The following is a 16,056-nucleotide window of genomic DNA, read 5'->3' on the forward strand; positions in this document are numbered from 1 at the left end:
TAAAAAAAGAATATTGTTTTTTGTTGTGGAACTACAAGGCCCAGCAAGCCTCCCCCACTTGCTGGTACTTGGAGAACCTCAAGTACCAACATGTGGGGAAATAACGGGCCCGCTGGTACCTGTAGTTCTACAACAACAAAAAATACCCAAATAAAAACACAACACACACACCGTGAAAGTAAAAAATAAGAATTTACTTACCGATAATTCTATTTCTCATAGTCCGTAGTGGATGCTGGGGACTCCGAAAGGACCATGGGGAATAGCGGCTCCGCAGGAGACTGGGCACAAAGTAAAAGCTTTAGGACTAGCTGGTGTGCACTGGCTCCTCCCACTATGACCCTCCTCCAAGCCTCAGTTAGGATACTGTGCCCGGACGAGCGTACACAATAAGGAAGGATTTTGAATCCCGGGTAAGACTCTTACCAGCCACACCAATCACACCGTACAACTTGTGATCTGAACCCAGTTAACAGCATGATAACAGAAGGAGCCTCTGAAAAGATGGCTCACAACAACAATAACCCGATTTTTGTAACAATAACTATGTACAAGTAATGCAGACAATCCGCACTTGGGATGGGCGCCCAGCATCCACTACGGACTATGAGAAATAGAATTATCGGTAAGTAAATTCTTATTTTCTCTAACGTCCTAGTGGATGCTGGGGACTCCGAAAGGACCATGGGGATTATACCAAAGCTCCCAAACGGGCGGGAGAGTGCGGATGACTCTGCAGCACCGAATGAGAGAACTCCAGGTCCTCCTCAGCCAGGGTATCAAATTTGTAGAATTTAGCAAACGTGTTTGCCCCTGACCAAGTAGCTGCTCGGCAAAGTTGTAAAGCCGAGACCCCTCGGGCAGCCGCCCAAGATGAGCCCACTTTCCGTGTGGAATGGGCTTTTACAGATTTTGGCTGTGGCAGGCCTGCCACAGAATGTGCAAGCTGAATTGTACTACAAATCCAACGAGCAATCGTCTGCTTAGAAGCAGGAGCACCCAGCTTGTTGGGTGCATACAGGATAAACAGCGAGTCAGATTTTCTGACTCCAGCCGTCCTGGAAACATATATTTTCAGGGCCCTGACTACGTCCAGCAACTTGGAATCCTCCAAGTCCCTAGTAGCCGCAGGCACCACAATAGGTTGGTTTAAGTGAAATGCTGAAACCACCGTAGGGAGAAATTGAGGACGAGTCCTCAATTCTGCCCTGTCCATATGAAAAATTAGGTAAGGGCTTTTATAGGATAAAGCCGCCAATTCTGATACACGCCTGGCTGAAGCCAGGGCTAACAGCATTACCACTTTCCATGTGAGATATTTCAAGTCCACAGTGGTGAGTGGTTCAAACCAATGTGATTTTAGGAATCCCAACACTACATTGAGATCCCAAGGTGCCACTGGAGGCACAAAAGGAGGCTGTATATGCAGTACTCCCTTGACAAACGTCTGAACTTCAGGAACAGAAGCTAGTTCCTTTTTGGAAGAATATCGACAGGGCCGAAATTTGAACCTTAATGGACCCTAATTTGAGGCCCATAGACAGTCCTGTTTGCAGGAAATGCAGGAATCGACCCAGTTGAAATTCCTCCGTAGGGGCCTTCCTGGCCTCGCACCACGCAACATATTTACGCCAAATACGGTGATAATGTTGTACGGTTACATCCTTCCTGGCTTTGATCAGGGTAGGGATGACTTCATCCGGAATGCCTTTTTCCTTCAGGATCCGGCGTTCAACCGCCATGCCGTCAAACGCAGCCGCGGTAAGTCTTGGAACAGACATGGTCCCTGCTGGAGCAGGTCCTGTCTTAGAGGTAGAGGCCACGGGTCTTCCGTGAGCATCTCTTGAATTTCCGGGTACCAAGTCCTTCTTGGCCAATCCGGAGCCACGAGTATAGTCTTTACTCCTCTCCTTCTTATGATTTTCAGTACTTTTGGTATGAGAGGAAGAGGAGGGAACACATACACTGACCGGTACACCCACGGTGTTACCAGAGCGTCCACAGCTATTGCCTGAGGGTCCCTTGACCTGGAGCAATATCTGTCCAGTTTTTTGTTGAGGCGAGACGCCATCATGTCCACCTTTGGTTTTTCCCAACGGTTTACAATCATGTGGAAGACTTCTGGGTGAAGTCCCCACTCCCCCGGGTGAAGATCGTGTCTGCTGAGGAAGTCTGCTTCCCAGTTGTCCACTCCCGGAATGAACACTGCTGACAGTGCTATCACATGATTTTCCTCCCAGCGAAGAATCCTTGCCACTTCCGTCATTGCCCTCCTGCTTCTTGTGCCGCCCTGTCTGTTTACGTGGGCGACTGCCGTGATGTTGTCCGACTGGATCAATACTGGCTGACCCTGAAGCAGAGGCCTTGCCTGACTTAGGGCATTGTAAATGGCCCTTAGTTCCAGGATATTTATGTGAAGTGACGTTTCCATGCTTGACCACAAGCCCTGGAAATTTTTTCCCTGTGTGACTGCTCCCCAGCCTCTCAGGCTGGCATCCGTGGTCACCAGGACCCAATCCTGAATGCCGAATCTGCGGCCCTCTAGGAGATGAGCACTCTGTAACCACCACAGGAGAGACACCCTTGTCCTTGGAGACAGGGTTATCCGCTGATGCATTTGAAGATGCGATCCGGACCATTTGTCTAGCAGATCCAACTGAAAAGTTCTTGCGTGGAATCTGCCGAATGGAATCGCTTCGTAAGAAGCCACCATCTTTCCCAGGACCCTTGTGCACTGATGCACTGACACCTGGCCTGGTCTTAGGAGTTTCCTGACTAGGTCGGATAACTCCCTGGCTTTCTCTTCCGGGAGAAACACCTTTTTCTGTACTGTGTCCAGAATCATCCCTAGGAACAGCAGACGTGTCGTCGGAATCAGCTGCGATTTTGGAATATTTAGAATCCATCCGTGCTGTCGTAGTACTATTTGAGATAGTGCTACTCCGACCTCTAACTGTTCTCTGGACCGTGCCCTTATCAGGAGATCGTCCAAGTAAGGGATAATTAAGACGCCTTTTCTTCGAAGAAGAATCATCATTTCGGCCATTACCTTGGTAAAGACCCGGGGTGCCGTGGACAATCCAAACGGCAGCGTCTGAAACTGATAGTGACAGTTCTGTACCACAAACCTGAGGTACCCTTGGTGAGAAGGGCAAATTGGGACATGGAGGTAAGCATCCTTGATGTCCAGAGACACCATGTAGTCCCCTTCTTCCAGGTTCGCTATCACTGCTCTGAGTGACTCCATCTTGAACTTGAACCTTTTTATGTAAGTGTTCAAGGCTTTCAGATTTAAAATGGGTCTCACCGAGCCGTCCGGCTTCGGTACCACAAACAGCGTGGAGTAATACCCCTTTCCCTGTTGTAGTAGGGGTACCTTGATTATCACTTGCTGGGAATACAGCTTGTGAATGGCTTCCAATACCGCCTCCCTGTCGGGGGTAGACGTTGGTAAAGCAGACTTCAGGAACCGGCGAGGGGGAGACGTCTCGAATTCCAATTTGTACCCCTGAGATACTACCTGCAGGATCCAGGGGTCCACTTGCGAGTGAGCCCACTGCGCGCTGAAAATCTTGAGACGGGCCCCCACCGTGCCTGAGTTCGCTTGTAAGGCCCCAGCGTCATGCTGAGGACTTGGCAGAAGCGGGGGAGGGCTTCTGTTCGTGGGAAGAAGCTGTCTGTTGCAGTCTTTTTCCCCTTCCTCTGCCCCGGGCAGATATGAGTGGCCTTTTGCCCGCTTGCCCTTATGGGGACGAAAGGACTGAGCCTGAAAAGACGGTATCTTTTTCTGCTGCGAGGTGACTTGGGGTAAAAAGGTGGATTTCCCAGCCGTTGCCGTGGCCACCAGGTCCGATAGACCGCCCCCAAATAACTCCTCCCCTTTATACGGCAATACTTCCATATGCCGTTTGGAATCCGCATCCCCTGACCACTGTCGCGTCCATAATCCTCTTCTGGCAGAAATGGACATCGTACTTACTCTTGATGCCAGAGTGCAAATGTCTCTCTGTGCATCTCGCATATATAGGAATGCATCCTTTAAATGCTCTATAGTCAATAATATATTGTCCCTGTCCAGGGTATCAATATTTTCAGTCAGGGAATCCGACCAAGCCACCCCAGCACTGCACATCCAGGCTGAGGCGATTGCTGGTCGCAGTATAACACCAGTATGTGTGTATATACTTTTAAGGATATTTTCCAGCCTCCTATCTGCTGGCTCCTTAAGGGCGGCCGTTTCTGGAGACGGTAACGCCACTTGTTTTGATAAGCGTGTGAGCGCCTTATCTACCCTAGGGGGTGTTTCCCAACGAGCCCTAACCTCTGGTGGGAAGGGATATAGTGCCAATCATTTTTTAGAAATTAGCAGTTTTTTGTCGGGGGTAACCCACGCTTCATCACACACTTCATTCAATTCATCTGATTCAGGAAAAACTACGGGTAGTTTTTTCACACCCCACATAATACCCCTTTTCGTGGTACTTGCAGTATCAGAGATGTGCAAAACCTCCTTCATTGCCGTGATCATGTAACGTGTGGCCCTACTGGAAAATACGTTTGTTTCTTCACCGTCGACACTGGAGTCAGTGTCTGTGTCTGGGTCCGTGTCGACCCACTGAGGTAACGGGCGTTTTATAGCCCCTGACGGTGTTTGAGACGCCTGGACAGGCACTAACTGAGCTGCCGGCTGTCTCATGTCGTCAACAGTTTTCTGTAACGTGCCGACACTGTCACGTAATTCCTTAATTACGGCCATCCATTCAGGTGTCGACTCCCTAGGGGGTGACATCACCATTATAGGCAGTTGCTCCGCCTCCACCTCATTTTCCTCCTCATACATGTCGACACACACGTACCGACACCCAGCACACACACAGGGAATGCTCTGATAGAGGACAGGACCCCACTTAGCCCCTTGGGGAGACAGAGGGAGAGTTTGCCAGCACACACCAGAGCACTATATATGTATAGGGACAACCTTACAATAAGTGTCTATCCCTTATAGCTGCTTATATCTGTTATTTTGCCAAATAAGTGCCCCCCTCTCTTTTTTTACCCTGTTTCTGTAGTGCAGGATGCAGGGGAGATTCTGGGAGCCTTCCTACCAGCGGAGCTGTGTGGGAAAAATGGCGCTGTGTGCTGAGGAGATAGGCCCCGCCCCCTTCACGGCGGGCTCTTCTCCCGCTTTTTTCTGGAAAACTGTCAGGGGTTAAATACATCCATATAGCCCAGGAGCTATATGTGATGTATTTTTTGCCAAATAAGGTAAATTCATTGCTTCCCAGGGCGCCCCCCCCAGCGCCCTGCACCCTCAGTGACCAAAGTGTGAAGTGTGCTGAGAGCAATGGCGCACAGCTGCAGTGCTGTGCGCTACCTTATGAAGACAGAAAAGTCTTCTGCCGCCGATTTATGGACCTCTTCTTGCTTCAGCATCTGTAAGGGGGCCGGCGGCGCGGCTCCGGGACCCATCCATGGCTGGGCCTGTGATCGTCCCTCTGGAGCTAATGTCCAGTAGCCAAGAAGCCCAATCCACTCTGCACGCAGGTGAGTTCGCTTCTTCTCCCCTTAGTCCCACGCTGCAGTGAGCCTGTTGCCAGCAGGACTCACTGAAAATAAAAAAACCTAAGTATACTTTTACTTCTAAGCAGCTCAGGAGAGCCACCTAGATTGCACCCTTCTCGGCCGGGCACAAAATCTAACTGAGGCTTGGAGGAGGGTCATAGGGGGAGGAGCCAGTGCACACCAGCTAGTCCTAAAGCTTTTACTTTGTGCCCAGTCTCCTGCGGAGCCGCTATTCCCCATGGTCCTTTCGGAGTCCCCAGCATCCACTAGGACGTTAGAGAAATTTATTAAAACACACTTACACACTCACACGTACTTACCTACATCCCACGCCGGTCACGTCCACTTGTCCAGTAGAATCCAATAGGGGTACCTGTAAAAATGAGAGAGATTACTTACCTACATCCCACGCCGAGAATCACGTCCACTTGTCCAGTCGAATCCAGTAGGGCCGGTACCTGTAAAAATTAACATTAAACTTACAAACAAAGTAATCCACAGGAGGCGGGGGGGAGAGAGAGAAAGAGAGAATTTAATGAATATTATGCACTCGCTGACACGGGGAGACGTTAGCACAGACAGGGGAGAGTGCTGCTGCTGGCTGGGAGGATGGAGCAAGGGCCCCCTGTAGTTGTGACCCCTCTAGCTGTGCCCCCAGTAGCAGTGCCTGAGTAGTTGTGCCCGCTGTCGCTTTGTCCCAAGTAGTTGTGACCCCTGTAACTTTGCCCCTTGTGGCTGTGCCCCCAGTAGGTGTGACCCCTGTAATTGTGCCCCCAGTCGCTGAGCCCCGAATAGCAGTGCTCCCAGTCACTGTGCCCCGTCGCTGTTCCCCCTGTAGCTGTGCCCCTTGTAGCAGTGCCCCTGTAGTTGTGCCCCCAGTCGCTGTACCCCTTGCGGCTGTGCCCCCAGTAGTTGTGGCCCCTTGCGGCTGTGCCCCCAGTAGTTGTGGCCCTGTAATTGTGCCCCCAGTCGCTGTGCCCCCAGTCGCTGTGCCCCGAGTAGTTGTGACCCCAGTCGCTGTGCCCAAGTAGCAGTGCCCCGAGTAGCAGTGCCCCCAGTCACTGTGCCCCCTGTAGTTGTGCCCCTTGTAGCAGTGCCCCTGTAGTTGTGCCCCGAGTAACAGTGCCCCCAGTCGCTGTGCCCCCTGCAGTTGTACCCCCAGTTGCTGTGCCCCTTGTAGTTGTGCCCCCAGTCACTGTGCCCCTTGTAGCTCTGCCCCCAATAGCTATGCCCCCAGTCACTGTGCCCCTTGTAGTTATCCCCCAGTCGCTGTGCCCCAAGTCACTGTGCCCCTTGTGGCGGTGCCCCCTGTGGCTGTGCCCCAAAGCCCAAACACATTAAAAAAAAACCACACACACACATACTTACCGCTCCTGTAGCGCTGCCTCCGTCTCCGTCCGCCGGCTCCTCTCCCACTGTAGCGCCACTCAGACACCAGGGGTCAATTATGACCTCTAGTGTCAGTCAGCGGCGCTGGCTGCAGCGGGCGCCCACACAGCCCACGGCGCCTGCTGCAGCCAGGAAGGGGGATCGCTAGTGAATGGACAGCAGATCCAGCACTGGATCCCTTGGTCCAATCACATTTGGAGGACTGACAGGGGGCGTGCATTCATCGGGGCTGAATGCACGCCCCTGTCATTGCGGCACCAGTAAAGGTGCCGCTTCCCCATGCATTTTCAATGGGCTTTCACAGCCCATTGCTGCGCCCCGCCCCCTGCCCGCCCCCCGCTGCCTGGACTGTAATGGTAGCAGCGGGAGGCACCTCTCCCGCTGCCTCAACCCAAGGCTGCAGCACAGTGACAGGAGGGAATGGTTAAAATAATAGAAGATATTTATACCAGACGCTGTGTCATAAATATCTTCTTTTTATTATTTTAACCATTATGACAGGGGAGGCACTGCCTCCCCTGACTGCACGTCCCTGGGGTCCATAGTGCAAAAGGAACTGTATAAAACACAGTGGTCACTTCCGTGTGACATCACCACCGCATCCACCTCTTAGTCAGGTCCTAGGAGTACAATGGTAGCAAAAAAAGTCTCTATAATCTTTATATCAGAATGTTCTTCATGTTGAATTACAAATATTATTTGCTACATTATCCTGATCTATTCTCACCTTACAGATGCTCCCTGATCACGTCCAATTTGCTGCGTATGGACAGCGAAGAGATCTTCATACTGGACGGTCTCGGCTCTGCGTTTGATGCTAATATTCGTATCCAAGATTTCCCCAGGAGGAGTGTCACTTTAGCTGAGGGAACAGTCTCTGTCAATAGGGATAATGGATTTCTGGGAAAAGTTACACTGACGGTAAGATACTACATCAGGAATTCCCAACCTCGGTCCTCAAGGCACAGTGCAGGTTTTAGTGATATCCAGGCTGCGGTACTAACATCCATAACTGAGGTACCAATTAAGTGACCTATGCAGGGATATAACTAAAACCTGGACTGTCAGTGTATCTTGAGGACTGGGGTTGGGAATGCCTGTTCTACATAATATGTTAAGGATTATGGGGGTCATTCCGAGTTGATCGCACCAAGCAACTTTTTGCTGCTGGTGCGATCAACTAATCTCCGCCTACGGGGGAGTGTATTTTAGCATAGCAGGGCTGCGTCCGCTTGTGCAGCCCTGCTAAGCTAAAAAAGTTTCACTCAAAACAAGAGTAGCCCTGCAGCTACTTACCCAGTGCGACGGATCCAGCGATGGTGTGCCCGGCTTTGATGTCACTCCTCCGCCCTCCGTTTGCCTAGACACGCCTGCGGTTTGCTTACCACTCCCCGAAAACGGCAGCAAACAGGTTGACGCCCCGGCACGCCCTCTTGCTGTCCATCTTCTTTGCTGTAGCCGCTGTGACCGCTTTCTTCTCTGTAAGACTCGTTGCCTGGCGACCTCGCGCGCATGCGCATTCCAGACCCGTTCGCACCGCAGCGAAGAACGGCTGCATGCGAATGGGTCGGAATGACCCCCCCCATGTGAAAATGTGCCGTGTAAATGTACAAAGGTGTCAAGGAGCAAAGTGATCCATAAATACAGTCACTGCAGGCGAAAAAAGAAGATTAAATGCTCGGGTAGATATTATGAAATGTTGTTGGAAATAATGTGCCCATAGAGATGAGTTATTATTTATAAGGAACTGTGAAATATAGCATTACATTTTGTTTGCTCTGATGTCATAATACCCTGAATATAACAGTTTATATATATCCCTTTTCCACATGCATGTTTCTCCCTTACTGTAGGTTAAAGTTTACCTAGGCTCCTCTACAGTATAAAGGTTGTCTTGAGAAAGCCTGAATGGTGAAACGTCTGTAGGTTATCAGTAGCCGTTGTCCATGTTCTAACTTTATATCAATATAGTGCTATTGTTACTTCTATATCCTAATACACATGTTGTGACATTTACCAGTAGCTGTACAGCCGCAGTAAACCGAGTGGCCTTAGAGCACTCGATTGACGCTGGCAGGAATTAGGCACTGACACAGTGCGGTGCGCCCGTTATATAAGTGGACGGAAAAAAAGACGACAGCCCCTATAGTTGGTGGCCTGTATTACCAGCACCAGCACATGGTGGTCAGTCGTAAGTGCTTTATACTAATACCGCACATAGATGTGGGTAAACAACAGCGGCAGTAACCACTACAGGTACGGAGAATAACAAAATATAACCTTATAGTGTCTGATAATTGATACTGCACACACTGCCCAATTTATTACCTAACCACGCTGCATATCAGTGGGGAAACAGTTATTAATCATATATAGAACTATATGGACCTGTGCTATGTTTGGACAAAATATAATGTCCATACGATGATACAGGGCACATTAGAATCCGGTTAGAAAACATCTATTACGAACTGTGAAATAATAACCACTATATTTGCAGTGCTCTAATAATATATACAGCTACTAATTGGGAACTGGTTACTAATATTACATTTAGGAGCTTTAGGGAACACCAATCATGTACACTAGTTGTGATTGGAGACATACTGTAACATTATAGAAATCCTTGTGAGGCTGGTTTATGATAATTACGCTTGAGCTAGATTAACCAACTTCCAACCGGATGATTTGAGTTCATACTATAACAATGGCAAATAAAGTAGCATTTGTAGCATCTGCCTGGACATTTTGGCAATAGGTACATTATTTGATACTAATCTCCTCTCTAGATGAAATGCTATTCTACTAATCTTCTTGGTCACAGTAGAATCTAGTAGAGGAATATATAACATAACAGTATATGATCAGCAATGAGCAAAGCAGCTGTTACAAATTATATATTGAAATAGAACAATATTTTTGTAAAGTATATGTTTTAATACACTGATCATTTCATTTCTATTCACTACTTTTTGTATTTTAATGCAGTACTTCACCAATTTTAATAGACTGATACATATTTTTATACAGAGCTCGAGTGTAGGAACCAGAACTCTGATCCCCCCCCCCCCAAAGAAAAAAAACAGCAAAAAAAAAAAAAAAAACTCTGCCCCCATAACCCCCCCCCCCCCCCCCCCGCCACATTACTGAGCAGCTCCCCACAGACAAACCACCACGGGCACACGTTTCCCCTGGCTTACCAACCCTTTGCATTCACACTGCAGTGCAGCTATCCCCCAGGCAAACAACAACCCCCATCCTTCTATCCCGCGCCCACATTAATAAGCAGCTAACCCCCACGGGCAGCCAACCCCCACAGCCACACAGATAAGGGGGGATCTCCAGGCAAACAACCACTCCGCAGCCTCCAATCCCTCTTACCCTGTGGCCACATCACTAACCCTCTGAAGCCAGAAATCCCTGGCCAATAAAGTATATAACTTTCTCCTTTGTCCTAGAGGATGCTGGGGACTCCAAAAGGACCATGGGGTATAGACAGGATCCGTAGGAGACATGGGCACACTATAAGACTTTGAATGGGTGTGAACTGGATCCTCCCTCTATGCCTCTCCTCCAGACCTCAGTTAGATTCTGTGCCCAGACGAGACTGGTCACACACTGAGGAGCTCTACTGAGTTTCTCTTAAAAGACTTTTGTTAGCTTTATTATTTTCAGGGAGCACTGCTGGCAACAGGCTCCCTGCTTCGTGTGACTGAGGGGAGAGAAGCAGATCTACTTTACTGATAGGCTCTGCTTCTTAGGCTACTGGACACCATTAGCTCCAGAGGGTTCGATCACTTGGGTCGCCTAGCTGCTCGTTCCCGGAGCCGCGCCGCCGTCCCCCTCACAGAGCCAGAAGATCGAAGACAGGTGAGTAACCGAAGCAAAGAAGACATCGGAAGGCGGCAGAAGACTTCAGTCTTCCTGAGGTACCACGCAGCAGTCACGCTGCACGCCATTGCTCCCGCTCACACAGGCACTGCATGGGTGCAGGGCGCAGGGGGGGGGGGGGGGGGCACCCTGAGCTGCAATAAAAACCTCTTTTATACACTATCTGGCTATTTTAAGGTGCCTAGGCATTATTTGTGACCGCCGCCAGTATAATCTCGGCAGGATCGAAACACGCCTTTTAGGGGGCGGGGCTTCCTCCTCAGCTCTGACCAGCGCCATTTTCTCTCCACAGCTTGCTGCAGAGACGCTGCTTTTGGCCCTTCCACTGCTGTCACAAGTAACAGGGTGTTGAAAACAAAGGGGGGGGGGGGCACTTAATTTTGGTGTTGGTGGTATTATATTACAAGCACTGATAGGTCTGGGGCATTGTGCTTTTCAGACAGGTGTGGCGCTGGGTGTGAGCTGGCAAATTCCTTCTCTGTCTCTCTGAAAGGCCTTGCTGTTGGTCTGTCCCCTTTAGCCCAGTGTGTTTGGGGGTGTCGGTACGTGTGTGTCGACATGGCAGAAACTGAATGCTCTTCCCAGGAGGAGGTTAGTGTGAGAGCCGAGCAGAATGAAGGTGTGACTCTGTCGGCACCGCCGACTGCTGATTGGGCTGACATGTGGAATGTGTTGAATACCAGTGTGGCTTTGTTACATAAGAGGTTGGACAAATCTGAGTCTCAGAACCAAGCATGGAGGCAATCCATGGAAGACGTGGTGCCATACACTCAGGCCCCCTCGGGGTCCCAGAAACGTTAATTTACCCAGGTAGCAGACACTGATACCGACACGGAGTCTGACTCCAGTGTCGACTATGATGATGAAAAGTTGCATCCTAAGGTGGCTAAGAGTATTCAGTACATGATTGTGGCTATAAAAGACGTGTTGCATATTACGGAAGACCCAGCTGTCCCTGAGACAAGGGTCTGTATGTATAAGGGCAAGAAACCGGAGGTAACGTTTCCTCCCTCTTATGAACTGAATGCCCTTTTTGAAAAAGCCTGGGAAACGCCAGACAAAAGGTGGCACATTCCCAGGAGAATTGCTATTGCATACCCGTTTCCTTCTCAGGATAGGGTTGGGTGGGAAGCAACACCCACGGTCGACAAAGCTCTAGCGCGATTGTCCAAGAAAGTGGCGATACCGTCTCCTGAAATGGCGACCCTTAAAGATCCTGCTGATCGGAGGCAGGAAACTACCTTGAAATCTATTTATGTCACGACAGGTACTCTGCTCAGGCCGGCTGTGGCTTCGGCGTGGATGAGTAACGCAATTGAAAAGTGGGCAGATAACTTGTCATCGGATATAGACACCCTGGATCGGGAAAGCATGCTTTTGACACTGGGTCATATCAGGGACGCTGCAGTCTATCTAAAAGAGACGGCGAGAGATATTGGCCTTTTGGGATCAAGGGCCAATGCCATGGCGGTCTTGGCTAGAAGGGCGTTGTGGACTCATCAGTGGAATGGTGATGCTGATTCTAAGAAGGCGATGGAGGCTCTCCCCTACAAGGGTGGAGTTTTGTTTGGTGAAGGCCTCGCGGACCTGGTTTCTACAGCTACCGCGGGTAAGTCCTCTTTTCTGCCTTTTGTTCCTCCACAGCAAGAGAAAACGCCCCCGTATCAGATGCAGTCCTTTCGGTCGCAGAAATTCCAGAAAGGTCCTTGCGGCAAGAGGTAAGGGTAGAGGAAAAAGATCGCCGGCTGTGGCAGGCTCCCAGGAGCAGAAGTCATCCCCGGCTTCTACCAAATCCACCGCATGACGCTGGGGCTCCCCTGCGGGAGTCCGCACCGGTGGGAACGCGTCTTCAACTCTTCAGTCAGGTCTGGGTTCTCTCGGGCCTTGATCGTTGGGTGCTGGAAATTGTGACCCAAGGATACAAGCAGGAGTTTCAAGATGTACCTCCACGCCAATTTTTCAAATCGGCCTTGCCAGCTTCTCTTCTGGAAAGAGAGGTAGTGTGTACGGCAATACAAAAGCTGTGTCAGCAGCGAGTCATTGTCGAAGTTCCCCCGTCACAGTGGGGAGAAGGGTTTTATTCAAGCCTGTTCGTGGTCCCGAAGCCGGACGGCTCGGTCAGACTGATTCTGAATTTAAAATCCCTCAATGTGTATTTGAAAAGTTTCAAATTCAAGATGGAGTCTCTCCGAGCGGTGATCTCCAGTCTGGAGGGGGGGGGGGGGGCATTTTATGGTGTCAGTCGACATAAAGGATGCTTACCTACATGTCCCCATTTATCCTCCTCATCAGGCGTACTTGAGGTTCGCTGTTCAGGATTGTCACTACCAATTTCAGACGTTGCCGTTTGGTCTTTCCACGGCCCCGAGGATTTTCACAAAGGTAATGGCGGAAATGATGGTGCTCCTGCGCAAGCAAGGGGTCTCAATTATCCCGTACTTGGACGATCTCCTGATAAAGGCGAGATCACAGGAGCTGTTACTAAAAAGCGTTGCGCTCTCACTGCGGGTGCTGCAACAGCATGGCTGGCTCCTGAATTTGCCAAAATCGCAGTTGATTCCGACAACTCAGTTGTTGTTTTTGGGCATGATTCTGGACACAGAACTGCAGAAGATTTTTCTCCCGTTGGAAACAGCTCAGGAAATCCAGAACATGGTCAAGGAACTTCTGAAACCGCCAAGAGTGTCGATTCATCAATGCACTTGAGTGCTGGGGAAAATGGTGGCGGCCTACGAAGCCATTCCGTTTGGCAGGTTCCATGCAAGAACGTTTCAGTGGGACCTACTGGACAAGTGGTCAGGGTCCCATCTGCAGATGCACCAGAAAATAACTCTGTCCCCAAGGACCAGGGTTTCTCTCCTGTGGTGGCTCCAAATTTCTCACCTTCTAGAGGGTCGCAGGTTCGGCATCCAAGATTGGATTCTGGTGACCACGGACGCGAGTCTCCGAGGTTGGGGAGCGGTCACACAGGGAAAAATTTTCCAGGGAAAATGGTCAAGCCAGGAAGTTTGTCTGCACATAAACATTCTGGAATTAAGGGCCATCTACAATGGCCTGCTACAAGCGGAACATCTTCTTCGCGACTGGCCTGTCCGGATTCAGTCGGACAACATAACAGCCGTGGTGCACATAAACCGCCAGGGTGGATCAAAGAGCAGAGCGGCGATGGTGGGGGCCACCAAGATCCTTCGCTGGGCGGAAAAACATGCAAGCGCCCTGTCAGCGGTCTTCATTCCAGGTGTGGACAACTGGGAAGCAGACTTCCTCAGCAGACACGATCTCCACCCAGAAGAGTGGGTTCTTCATAAAGAAGTCTTTGCAGAAGTGACAAGTCGTTGGGGAATTCCTCAAATAGACATGATGGCGTCTCGCCTCAACAAGAAGCTTCGGACATATTGTTCCAGGTCGAGGGACCCTCAAGCAGTAGCAGTGGACGCTCTGGTGACACCGTGGGTGTTTCAGTCGGTCTATGTGTTCCCTCCACTTCCACTCATTCCAAAGGTGATAAGGATCATGAGAATAAAAAGGGTTCAGGCGATACTCATTCCAGATTGGCCTCGGAGGGCCTGGTATCCGGATCTTCAGGAATTACTCACAGGAGATCCTTGGCCTCTTCCTCTAAGAGAGGATCTGTTACAGCAAGGACCGTGCATGTTCCAGGACTTACCGCGGTTGCATTTGACGGCATGGCGGTTGAACACCAAATCCTAGCTGAAGTCATCCCCACCCTACTTAAGGCTAGAAAGGAGGTAACGGCGAAGCATTATCACCGTATCTGGAGTAAATATGTGTCTTGGTGTGAATCCAAGAAGGCTCCTACGGAAGATTTTCACGTGGGGCGGTTTCTCCATTTTTTGCAAGCTCCATTAAAGTGCAGGTTTCAGCCTTATCAATTTTCTTTCAAAGGGAATTGGCCTCGCTTCCTGAAGTTCAGACATTCGTGAAAGGCGTATTACACATTCAACCTCCATTTGTACCCCCAGTGGCTCCATGGGACCTTAACGTGGTGTTACAGTTCCTTACGTCACATTGGTTTGAACCTTTACAAACGGTGGAGTTGAAGTTTCTCACTTGGAAAGTGGTCATGCTATTGGCCTTGGCGTCCGCAAAGCGGGTGTCCGAATTGGCGGCTTTGTCTTACAAAAGACCCTATCTAATCTTCCATGAGGATAGAGCGGAGCTGAGAACTCGTCAACATTTTCTACCGAAGGTGGTTTCTTCGTTTAGCAGAAAAAGAAACAGAAAAGGATTGGACTTGAAGTGGCGCACTCAAACAATAAATTGATACATAAAATATAACTTTTATTAGATTATGTTTAAAAAGACCTGTAGCTGTGAAATATTAAAACCAAAAACATATAAATTGACAAGACAAAGTGTGATATGTGTGATTAAAAACACACTGTGCTGACTGTGTAGTGCTACACATATATAGTAAATTGTAGGTACTATGACCCTTAATTCAGATTGTATATATTGTTAGGCTGAGTGCTCAAATAAAGGTATTCTCTATCCTCCCATGTATTCCCACGTGGATATTATCACCAGTGGGTTGTGGGATGTAATCCCCTGTGATACTGTATATAATAGCGCTATGAAGTCACTGTATAATCATATATGGAATTAATCAGTTGTTAATTCTAAGTGGGCTCACTGAAACCACTATAAAGTGCAATATTCCAATAGAAAGCTCCCCATCTGTTTGGGCACTATGGAATAACCCTCACTTGTGTGCACTCATATACTTGTACAGCTGTAAGTTGGTGTTTCTCCTCACTAATGATCTCAATATAATTAGCTGTTCTCAGTCAGTTGCTATCAACATGATTAAACCATCATTCTATTATTATTCGTATATAGCCAAATTCATATACACATTGACTGGTACCGTGGTAGTCTGTTGATACAGCAGGTAATTACTAAAGTGTCAGCTTCACTCTGACATTGAGGTTATACATAACCTGGGTTCCCTCAATACAGCCTGGGGTTGGTTTACTAAATTGTGACCTCATATACACAAGACACTGTATAATACTTATCACTTCTCTCTGACTGTATAATTGTCAGAATGTAAAATTATCAAAATAGTAGTCAGTGTCACTTTAAATAGTCACAATAATTGTAAGTGATGTTATTAATGAGAAACACTATGCTGTCCAATAATACATGTATAATGACAGCTTTCCACAATGCTCACCACTGCTGTAGTGTAAT

The 16,056-nt window shown here is 49.0% G+C and overlaps 1 protein-coding gene across 2 annotated transcripts in view; it reads left to right on the plus strand.

Annotated features, from left to right (window-relative positions):
* The window catches only part of LOC134936125 (complement C3-like), a 674,806-nt gene that overhangs the window by 121,549 nt on the left and 537,201 nt on the right, over positions 1-16,056 (plus strand). For both annotated transcript variants that reach the window (XM_063931038.1, XM_063931039.1), the window contains exon 2: positions 7,686-7,872. In XM_063931038.1, coding sequence (XP_063787108.1) covers positions 7,717-7,872 — 156 coding nt within the window. In that variant the 5' untranslated portion in view covers positions 7,686-7,716. The remainder of the gene's footprint in view (positions 1-7,685; positions 7,873-16,056) is intronic.

This window comes from Pseudophryne corroboree, chromosome 6 (genome assembly GCF_028390025.1).
Source record: "Pseudophryne corroboree isolate aPseCor3 chromosome 6, aPseCor3.hap2, whole genome shotgun sequence".
Taxonomy (NCBI): Eukaryota; Metazoa; Chordata; class Amphibia; order Anura; family Myobatrachidae; genus Pseudophryne; species Pseudophryne corroboree.